Source organism: Cydia pomonella, chromosome 18 (assembly GCF_033807575.1).
Source record: "Cydia pomonella isolate Wapato2018A chromosome 18, ilCydPomo1, whole genome shotgun sequence".
Classification (NCBI taxonomy): domain Eukaryota; kingdom Metazoa; phylum Arthropoda; class Insecta; order Lepidoptera; family Tortricidae; genus Cydia; species Cydia pomonella.
The window spans coordinates 17,336,973-17,349,008 of record NC_084720.1 but is presented as its reverse complement, the minus strand read 5'-3'; the positions used below and the strand labels follow the sequence as shown (position 1 = coordinate 17,349,008).

The window sequence follows — 12,036 nt, the reverse complement described above, 5'->3', positions numbered from 1 at the left end:
CTCTCTGTATTAGTCTGTTTACGATTTTTATTTTCACAGGATGCGAAGGACGCAACAGTCGCAGAAGAGTGCTTCGAACTGCCACCCGTCAGGCAACTCCCTGACGTTTCTCGCGACGTTCTCGAGTCCATCATAAACGAGTTCAAAGACGTGTCGTCGGAGGTGGAAGAGATCAGGAGGGTCAAGTCCGAGGAGCTGCAGAAGAAACTCAAGCTATATAACAGGTGAGAGTACTTGTACCATTCAAAAAAGTGCTTCGAACTGCGGCTAGTCAGGCAACTCCCTGACGTGTCTCGGTCCTCGAGCCCACCATAAACGAGTTCAAAGACGTCTCGTTTGAGGTGGAGATCAGGAGGGTCAAGTCCGAGGAGCTGCAAAAGAAACTCAAGCTGTATAATAGGTGAGATTATTCGTACCATTCGAATAAGTGCTTGGAACTGCCGCCAGTCAGGCAACTCCCTGACGTTCTCGAGTCCATCATAAACGAGTTCAAGGTTGTGTCGTCGGAGGTGGAGGAGATCAGGTGGGTCAAATTCTAGGATCTGGAGAGGAGATTTTAGAGTAGTTGACAGTGCCATCCTTCTTACTAATACCTAGTGGAAGAAGTACTTATAAAATCTTAGAAAAAATCGTGTTTCGAATTTTTTACAGATAAATTAGTTATTGTTGTATGGCTTCGCATATTGTGCGGTAAATCTGCATCAAAAAACCTCCGGTTCTCCGGTTGTCAAGCGCAGACCACGGTATTTTTCTCAGAATGTACTTTTTTAGTCGAAGCGTAGGCGCGAAGAACTGTTAGTCTTTCAGATCAGACAGATACCTTTTGTCAGTAAAAAAATGCACATATAAGAAATATCGAATTCGTGCTATTACATTTTGATCTGCTTTTTCTTTATCTTTTACTCCGATCTATAGGTACGAGTAGGGCTAGTGAGGCAGTTGCGCGGTGGCAGCAATGGTTTCTTTTGACTGAAAGCTGTTAAACTCGAATGAATATACGAATTGTAACATTGTACAGCATAATGGAGAAGAAATGCGACTCGGAGCTGATCCACTCCCGCCGCAGCCGGCGCCGGGCCGGCTCGGGCGCCGCCAGCCCGCGCGCGCTCACGCCGGCGCGCGGCGCCACCACCGCGCCCTGCCTCATGCACGTCAGCGTCTACGGGTAAGTAAATGCGACTCCCGAACTCTAAAAATCAGCAATTGGGTACTTGACACATGTTGAATATTAAAACAAAATTTAGTTAAATGGATAGAAAATGAGCCATCCATTATAAACAGTGGAATTTAAAAAATTATATTGAGATTATAAAAAATACAAGGCTCCGATATCTCAAAAAAAAAAACTTTTTTTTATCTTTCAAAAATAGAAAAGAAAATGGTACCATTCGATTCCTTACATTTTATTGAAAAATTAATTGTATGACAACTATACACATAAACGCAATATTTCAGGGTCAAAATGGCAATTTCCTTGATCTTCCATAGATTTAGGACAGACTTATATGATGTGACGTCACGTCACCTTATCATTTTGTTAGAGGCGTTTCAATCGTCGACTGCGAGCATCAGACTTTAACTCTCATTTCTGATCTTTGTGTTGCTTAAATGCCATGAGTCCTATATAGACATTTGATCCTCAGGAAAATCAAGATCGTTTGACATTATTTACAAAAAACAGTCAAGTAGCCAATAACATTTTTATTGTGTTCACTCCCTCATCTCCAAAAATAATTTCCAGAAACAACGACCAGCAGAACGACGACCTCCTAGAGAAGCAAATAGAAGAAAAAGAGAAAATCCTAGCCAAAATGCTCAACCTGGACTCCCTTAGCATCACCACCAAAATAGAAGACTGTCCCAAAGAAAAATATGTACCACAAATCAAAGAACCAGAAATTGTCACCCCGAAACATAAAATAGATAACAAGGAAGTAGACTTAGTGCCCAAGATTGTAAAGTTACCCAATAATTGGAATTTAGAGAATATAGAGTTGAGATTGGAAATGCAGGCGAATGGTATAAAGGATGCGAAGAATTTGATGTCTCCGGAGGAACATTCGGATAGCGAGTGGGAGATCGTTTGATAGTTGGTTACAACTTAGGATACCCTCACATTTTTGGAGTTTACTCCTTAAGGCCAGTCCAGGCAACAATTTGGCCAATCTGATTAATTGTCTGATTAAATCAGGAGGTGTGGACGCAAGAATACCAATTTGAGGACGTTTGGGTAGGCGTAGTATTTTTTTTAATTAGAGCGCCCAAATATCACCATAAATCTAATATTGGAGATTGACGCCAATTTATTTTCTGATGAAATCGGTCGATTTGATCATCCCGTCTGGACTGGCCTTTAAGAATCGATTTTCGTCATGAATTTTTTAATATAAATATATGGGGAGTAAAATCAAACGTTACGTTATGTTTCGTGCGCAACTTATCTGGCGCATCCCCTGGTAACGACTGCATGGAAACTATTTATTTATTCAATGTCAAATAGGAACTGTCAATTTGCGGAGTTTTGATCTTAAATTGTGTAATTTATTTTATAATCGTTCATAAGGAGTAAACTCGAGTCGTGCATCGGAGATGACACACACACACACACACACACACACACACACACACACAGTTTTTTAAAGACATTGACAACGTATGTGCATGCGTGAACGATGATGTTGACTAGCCTTTTTGGTTGGTACCTACCAGTAAAATGGGGTGGCTTTAGGAAAAGGGGTTACTTTGATAGTTTATTACCATCATTCCTTATATACTAAAACTGTTCGTGTAACTAGTTAGATTACTGTAAATTGATGTTCGCCTACTGAAAAAATCCCTAAATTAATTTATGGTTTAAGGACTGAAATTTCAGTCGCTCCTGCATTTCAAAGCCACCCCCTACGGCACGTGTCCATTATTTTGTCGACATTTTACTACCTAAAAGCAGGCAGTAAACAGTAAAAAAAATATTGCAGTCAAAGGCCAGATATTTCGTAACATGATTTATTATGTGTCTTAGAATACGGCTGAACAATATAATGAAGCTTTAAATAGCTTGGCAACTAGTGCGGTAATTTAACAGTGGTTTGACAAGCTAAACTAAATGTGCACCTTAGTATAAATTGATGAATATTCCAGCTACTGCGGGTGTTTGGCTGAACACACTATTTTCTTATGAAATGACTCGTGTGAATATCACGTATGGTGTATTAATAGGAGGTAGCAATTTATTAGGCAAATAAGACCACAAGTACATACGTAGGTAATTTTACACATATATACACTTTAATGTTATGTAAAATATACGACATCATGTACCCAGTTAGCAATTATGCTTTATTGTAATAATAAAAAAGAACACATAAGATCAGCCTACATTAAACATACATATATGCAGTTGTCTCTTATCTTCGTAAGGCCCACCATGTAACAAATTTCTATTTTTAATTTGAACCTTATCGTATAGTAAATTGGGATGAATTTCGTTTGTTTGAGATGAAAATTCAACAAAAGAAATGTTACTGTATTTGGTTTCTGAAAGGTTCTAATTTGATTTGAAACAGGGTGTACATTTTAAAGCCCATTGAACCTTACGAGGATATACCTACGCACTTTACCCAGTCCAGTTAGATAGATAAAGTTTACTTATTCTATCTAGAGTTTTCTTGTGACGGAATCTCTAAAAAGTAATTTTAAGTAGCTTTAGTATACGTAGACATTTACCCTTTCCGACACACATCACATAGGTAGCAATAAAGTGCACGTGTTATTCAAGCATAATATAATAGTACATTACGATACAAGTGCGAAAAATAGGAAATTCGAAACGAGTGGCGATGAATTAAAACACGACCGAAGGGAGTGTTTTAAATCGAGACGAGTTGCGAATTACCTATTCGCACATGTATCGTACAACGTTTTACAGTACATATGGCCCTTTAAACGTTCGACACAGTAACGTAATATGCTAATTTTCGCACTAGTGCTATAAAGTAGCACCATATGTACTGTAAATAATATTTTATGATTATAAAATGGGGTGACTTTTGGAAAAAATAGGGTTACTTTGATAGTTATTTAAAGGCCATAAAATTAGCATTACCTATTTTTTTATTTACTCCTTAGTTGGATTAGTTACTATCATAGTACATTCATAATGAATTCATATTTACCTAGCTACTACAAGTTAATATCGCATTATTAAATATTATGGCCTAAAACTGAAATTTCGAAGTCGCCCCAGCATTCCAAAGTCACCCCGTTATACGGTACAATAAGTTAATGTAGCATAATCAATGAAGTACGTAAGTCATCACGGGTGCATAGGAATGTAATAGTACATTACGATACAAGTGCGAAAAATAGAAAATTCGCACATGTATCGTACAACGTTTTACAGTACATATGGACCTTTACACTTCTGTGTGTGCTAATTATCGCACCAGTGCGGTAAAGTAGCGCCATATGTACTGTAAATATTAATTATGGAATCTTATTTTAAAATTAGATATATATTGGCTTTATACCCATCGTAGTATTTTAATTTTTACAAAAAAAAAGTTACAAGTAAAACAAAACAAAAATGTAATAAGTACATATAAAATATTACTAAATAAATAATATTAATAATATAATAAATAAGGAAGGATGCAGAAGGCGGTGATCTTGGACACGGCGCGGATAGTCCGGCGGTTCCTCTCTCTGCGGCCCTGACCACCGGCAGCTTGGGCCCCGCCCCGCTGCTGGCGGCACCCTAGGTTAGGTTTTTTATAATGTGTTTATATGTATTTTGTATTGTTTTGCAAGTGCTTTTATATTTTACTGTTATATTCATATTATAAATGACCTAGCCTAAGATCAAAATTAAATAAAGAGAATAATAAATAATATGATGAATATGTAAATGACTATAAGTTCTGCAGCACATTTTGGAAACTTTAATCACAGGAGAATAAACTTATATACGATTTGACTCACACTAGGCCTTCTACCTATTTGTACAGTAAATAATTAACTGAGAACAAAATGATATAAACCGTAATATTACGTACGCATTGCCATTATTTTTGAACAACCGGCTTACGTATAGTATGAATTTTCTCAAATGGTTTTTACGCCTCAGACCCTAATCTGTTAATCCTTTTATGCGAGTGGTCAGCTTCCCTGTTGGCCACGAGGCAAAGCAATAATTTCCTTTAAAAAGCAACTATATGGTGATAGAATTAAGGTTCAAATCTATGTAATTGAGCGCTCGCCTACATTGAGGTGGTCGATCGTCCTACATTACCAAAACATGTTATCTTATGAGCTGTTACATAGATCTGAACTTGAATACTATCACGATACAGTTGATTTTTAAACGGCATTGTTGCTTTTATAAGGAGCCAGCCGCTCGCACAAAAGAAACAATAGCTTTTATTTAACAGGGTCTTAGACATAAAAATCATTTCAGAGAATATATAAATCTTATATAAATTAGGTAAAGTAAGCAACTAAAATATAAATAAAAGTTTGTGATTGCATTTATTTAAGAAGGTATTTATCGCTGACGAACATTTTCGATATAGCGTAAACTACCCGATGGTTGGCCCTGTAAAATAGTTAGTCATTAGCCCCTATTTTTGCAGGAAAGTCACGTTGCCTTTCAAAAAGTTCGAAGGGGCCAATCATTGGAGGCGAGCCGATATTAATATAGTTGACCTTAGTTAAATTAAGTATGTCTTATGTATTGTTAAGCCGCATGAAGTATTTCCAAAAAACCATATCATTATTTATTATATCCTATCATGAATAGTATTCATTGACAATATATACCTATGACATCTGGACCCATTACTATATGTGCAAGTTTCTTTTTCACATTTCAAAGCAGAAGCATTTCGAAATCACTCCATATTTAAGTTAGGATATTTATTTTTTCAGTCCCCGTTAAACGTGTGCATTTATTTTCTGAAATAAAAGTACCGTAAACTAGGTTTATACTTTGACTCGTGGATAACATTAAGGAATAAGATACTTAAACCACATCATTCAATTCTTAAGCTCACGTTCAAAATCCTTCTTACCAGTTTAATAATTGTTGATCAATGTAACCCCACGAATTAAAGCCCTACGGTAGTCTCCACTCTGCAGTACTTTGATATTTTCTAGAGTGCTCTCTTTAAATAATTATTTAAATGAACTGTAATTATTACGCCATTATTTTTAGAGTTTTTATTTGATTCCACGTGTTCATCTTGGAACGTATAGTCCATTGAATAAAAAGTTCTAGAGTGCGTGAGTTAGTAACGTAAGATGTTTCTTCGGAAACATGTCAAGAGTCCCTAGGTAATAAACATACTAAAACCCCGGGACACTAGGAGGAGCCCCGGAGTGGGGGGAGGGGGGGGAAAGGGTCCATTTTTTCATTTTTCGCTTAAATCTCAAAAACGGTACATGTTAGAGAAAAACTTTCAAGGAAAAGTTGAAAGGCCATAAAATTATCTACAAGTTGTACCTAAATCATTTTTTTCTATTCCCAGCCGTTTCTGAGTTACACGCAGTAAAAAATTATTTTGGCTCAAACAATTTCCCCATACTACATACCCATGTTTATCACATCAATCGATCAAAAAATATTTCTTTCTTCCAAAAAACTCAAATGTGCAACTTGTGACCGGTACTGATAGATTGCTCTTAATTAGGTCTATAATTGGTAAAATAAACACATTCCTCCATGGAAGCCTTTAGGAGGAATCGATTGTCAAAATATTATATTAGGGTAGTTTGAGTTACTGAACTTGATCTTTTTATTTTTTTCTTCCAAAAAACTCAAAAGTGCAACTTGTGACCGGTACAGATAGATTGCTCATAATTAGATCTATCATTGATAAAAATACCAGATTCCACCACGGAGGCGTTTACGGGGAATTGAATTTTATTAGGGTAGTTACGATACTTGAACTTTTTATTTTTTTTCTTCCAAAAAGCTCAAAAGTGCAACTTGTGACCGATACTGATAGATTGCTCTTAATTAGGTCTATCATTGGTAAAAAAAACACATTCCTCCATGGAAGCCTTTAGGAGGAATCGATTGTCAAAATATTATATCAGGGTAGTTACGCAACTTGACCTTTTTATTTTTTTTTCTTCCAAAAAGCTCAAAAGTGCAATTTGTGACCGGTACCGATAGATTGCTCATAATTAGGTCTATCATTGATAAAAAAACCAGATTCCAACATGGAGGCGTTTAGGAGGAATTGAATTTTATTAGGGTAGTTACGATAACCCTAAGTTGGTAAAATAAAGTTTTCGAATTTTTCACCTTTCATGGGATGTAGCTCGAAAACGGCTGGGAATAGAAAAAAATGATTTAGGTACAACTTGTAGATAATTTTATGGCCTTTCAACTTTTCCTTGAAAGTTTTTCTCTAACATGTACCGTTTTTGAGATTTAAGCGAAAAATGAAAAAATGGACCCTTTCCCCCCCTCCCCCCACTCCGGGGCTCCTCCTAGTGTCCCGGGGTTTTAGTATGTTTATTACCTAGGGACTCTTGACATGTTTCCGAAGAAACATCTTACGTTACTAACTCACGCACTCTAGACCCCCCTTGGAGGGACTCATTCAATGGACTAGTAAGTGATAGCTCTTAAAAGTTATACGTACAAGTGTGTCTAACAGTCCGATTCGAACTTTAAGATACGTCAAAGTTTTGCTAAAGATACGATATGTCCATGTCAAAATTGATGTTTTTTTTTGAAGAAACGTCAGTTTTTTGACGTATCTTAACATTCGAATCGGGCTGACAGTACATGTCATTTTCAAACTTAAGTCGTTAACAATAGAAATGACAGCAGAGTGTTATCTATTGGGTATCAGTATGTCGAGTACTGGGGCACTTACCTTATAATTTTTTTTTGATTCAAGACATTTGTACATTTATTTTTACAATTTATGTCAAAGTTTAACGATAAATTGTTAATCTAGTATTTATTTAGATCTCGACGCACAATGCAAAACAAAAAGTATTCGTTTTTTAATTAGAAGCAAATTGGAATGGAATTATTTTCTAAAAATATTTTACAACTTATAATTTTGTTGTTTATTTAAAGTTTGTGTACATAGTTCTAAGCATCCATACGTACCTATTATGTTTTACGCCGATTTTTGTTTATTTGTACTTAATAATTATATAAAAATAAGCATACCTAACACATACATTTTTGTATACAATACAAATACTCTTCATTGCACACCTCAATACAGAAACAGTACAAATAATACAACACATAAATATTGATATTGTACTCGAATAATAATATACATAAAATAACCAACCCGGTTGTAATAATTGCAATAATAATGTTTTTTTTTAATCTAATTGTTTCTAAATAGTCTGTTATTAGAGTCCACGAAAGATCCCGTTTTAGCCAAGGAGTGCTTTGTCGCTTTTAGTTCCCCTACCATACACTCCACTCACATCCAATACTCACGTATCACTTGGTTGAAATAGTGCCATGAATATTGTAAGCAAAAATGTAATCGAACAAAACTATTGTATTGATACTGGATAGACAAAACAATGTTCAATTTAATGTTTGTCTGTACCAGCGTATAGTTCGTGTCATCCACGATAACGCGCAGATTTGTCAAATGTAACCTTTAATAATATGACAATACGAGTCAAGGCACGCGTCGGCGTAAATGGCATAGATCCTGTTGGTTAACCCTTTGAACGCATTGACATATACTAAGGACGGGCCTTACGGACAATAAGACTGGGGCCAGTACAGCGGTGTCACGCACACGAATTCGAGCCAATCGTGCAGTCTAAGGCCGCAACGCGATTGGTTGACGAGTTCGCATCACGCGCGCGATTGGCCGCTACTAGTTGCGTTAGACTACACGATTGGCTCGGATTAGAGAGTGTCACCACTGAACTAGCGCCATTCTTAGTGCCCGCAAGGCCCGTCAATATGTCAATATATGTCAATGTTTGAACGCCACGCCTATCGTGCGCGTCAGTTGATGTCTTTGGCGGTCAAAGGCTTAAGAGGAAAGGGGACGGCCGCTTCTCCATACAAACGAAGTCCCCATTTTCGTCTCTGGATATTGACATTATCGGAAGTATTTTTTACATAATTTGATGCATGTTAACAATAGCTATGCCCTACGTTTGATTTTTTGATTATTGTAAAAAATAGGAGCGGAGTTATCATAAAAAAATTGAATGCAATGAATTTAACTCTTAATAATTAATAATTCAAAAAAAAAAAATGGCCGGGATCGATATACAACAAATTGTGTCAAAATATTTTCAGTAATGTTTATTATCCAGAGAGGAAAATGAGGAATACGTTTGTATGAAAAGGCGATTTCACGCGCGTCCTCCACTTTCGTCTTAACTTCTTAAGTACTATTTTTTTGTATTAATAAATTGACAGATCGATTATACATATATATATATATATATATATAGCTAATACAAACCCATATATTTACAGATATGTCGGCACATGTCCAAGTCATATGAACTGCTCAAATCATAACTCACTTTTTTCTTTACTTTCGTTACTAACAGTCGGATATCGAAGCGATTCATATAATTGATTGTTCTTAGGTAGCTGTAATTCGAATACATCAAGAGCCAATATTATAATGTTTAATTTAACATGTTCACTGTCCCAATTTTTACTGTTAACCTGACGGCTTTGTAAGAGGCTTGCCGTGACCCATATACGGGGCACGGACAGTGAACGTGTTAGTTTTGTATAGTGGAATGAAATGGAACAAAATAGTAATCACCGATATATTATACACAATGATGTTTTAGTGAGCTGTGTGCTGCATTTTTGTGTTGCAAATAAAGTATTTATAAAAATGTATTGTTTTCTTACTTTTTTGTACCAACGTCCGTGACAATTCGTAAACCTTTTTGCAAGTACATAAGGTCCATGGATGGTCACATATTCACTGCCATCCCATGCCAGCCGATCCCAGCGTTTTCCCGATTTGTAGAGGAAAACGAACAGAGAACTTGCCTTGAGGGTTCGTTTCTGACACTCAATGTGTTAATAGTCCTCATACAAAATGTTTTAATTTCCTCGTAACAAGTCAAAGCAAATTACTTAAATCATACGTCGATGGTCCACATATTTCTGAATGCTGCTGTCTGGTTTGAAGACTATAATTCAAAGGAAAGGATAAAAAATATATTTTTATTACGTTTGTTTAGGCGTGTTTGAAGGTGTTTGTCTTGCTGTTATGTATCCTCCTAAGAGCGTTTTCACATCGTCCGATCCGATATCGGATACGACTATTTGTATTTTTATATTTATTGATTTAATTACCATAGTTTGCAGTAAAAAAACTCGACTGTTTTTCTCCAACGGATATCGGATCGGACCATGTGAAAAGAGCTGACCATAAAAAATGCCATTTGAATTTGAAATCAATGTCTAGTAAAGGAAATATGGTTACGTTTTGCTCGACGTTTGAGTGCACGAGCTTTCTGCTAAAATTGATTTTTATAAAAAAATAAGACCTCACAATATTTAAGGGCATGACCTTGTTTCGTGCGTGGCGTGGCCTGCGTGCACCACAGTGGGTACACACAGCTGAAGAATGTACCCACGTGGGAGACGTGCTTAGCGTGTACGTGCATCAGTTGCTGTGGGTATGTTGACACACGCAGTTGGGCCAATGGATTCACGTGGGTGACGTGTGTAGCGAGTGCGTGCGTGGCGTGCGTAGCAGTGGGTTTCCGGCTTTACGACGTTATGATAGTACAGTCAGCATCAAAAGTAGCGGATCAAACAACGCTTCAAAAGTTTCTACCATTCTGTAACAGCTTAACACAAAGTGATGGTTCTATATTTAGAACAATTTAGACTCGTAAAAGATATACTTTTGGATTTGAATTTTAGAGATTTATCTACATTTAGAAATTTTATCCGGAATATCAGATACTTTTGGCGCGTTGTTTCATACGGTACTTTTGATGCTGACTGTACTCATAGTACTTGGTATCAAACCAAAATATGCGTGGGCGTGTACGTGCGCGTGTCTGTATAAGGGGTTCTATTTTTTAGTAGAAAATGAAACAATTTTTCATATACACATACAAAAGTTTATTTGGATAACACAATGCCGATTCTCACTGACGTCTCGCAGTAATAAATATACTAAAAACAAAACTAAAAATAACCATTTGTGGTCAGAATATATACTTTTTCAACACATTTACCTATCATTTTGTTAAGGATCGGTTTTTCGATGTATAAGTAAACAGCAAATGCTAATGTATAAATAATTATATTATTCAGTGAACGTATACCGATACTTGCCAACAAAACAAACAAAATTACAAAAATAAAAGCGGCAATTTTTATAAAATCTTACACAATAATCTATGCCTAATATTAAGTGAAAAATGGTAACATATTGTGATTGTGAATAGGCGGTTCTATACAGAGCGAACATACGCGCGAGGCTATTTCCTCACGCACAAAATTACCAGTGTAGACGTGCCTCGGTTCTGTGTGGACCCGCCTATTAAAATATACCTAAATAATTGCGCACTTAAACAAGGGAAACCTAACGGTGGATAAAAAGGGACTCAAAAATATATATTTTCAGAAAAAATCGCGAATCTTGGCAAGAAATAAACAAAACCAAAGTTATTTTAAATATAGGCGGTAAGACGACGATAAAGAATTTTTAGTTTATTTACAAAAAATGAGCAGTTAAAATCGTAGTCTTGCTAAAATTCGCTTTTTACCTACGATTAAAGACTAAATTATAAACCAAAACATCGGACAGGAGATCTGGGTATATAACACAGCATTATATTATAACCGCCACCGCGGGCCTTAAGTCTTGTTACTCACAGCTAGGTTGTCATGGTCTTATAGTCTTTGTTACTAACGCTTCTAGTGGTATCAGCCACTATTCACCAAGAAAATGATCCATAATAAAGGACGCGTATCACGCGGAATTTTGTACTTTGACCCGGCTATTGTCTATTGTGGGACAGCAATATATAAATGCGATGTAA

General features: G+C 36.3%; 1 protein-coding gene across 1 annotated transcript in view; it reads left to right on the top strand.

Moving 5' to 3' along the window:
* The window catches only part of LOC133527453 (WD repeat-containing protein CG11141), a 38,959-nt gene extending 29,098 nt beyond the window's left edge, over positions 1-9,861 (top strand). The window contains exons 9-11 of the mRNA XM_061864469.1: positions 40-224; positions 1,019-1,165; positions 1,742-9,861. Of these exons, the coding sequence (XP_061720453.1) occupies positions 40-224; positions 1,019-1,165; positions 1,742-2,087 (678 nt within the window). The 3' untranslated portion in view covers positions 2,088-9,861. The remainder of the gene's footprint in view (positions 1-39; positions 225-1,018; positions 1,166-1,741) is intronic.
* Positions 9,862-12,036: the final 2,175 nt, after the last annotated feature.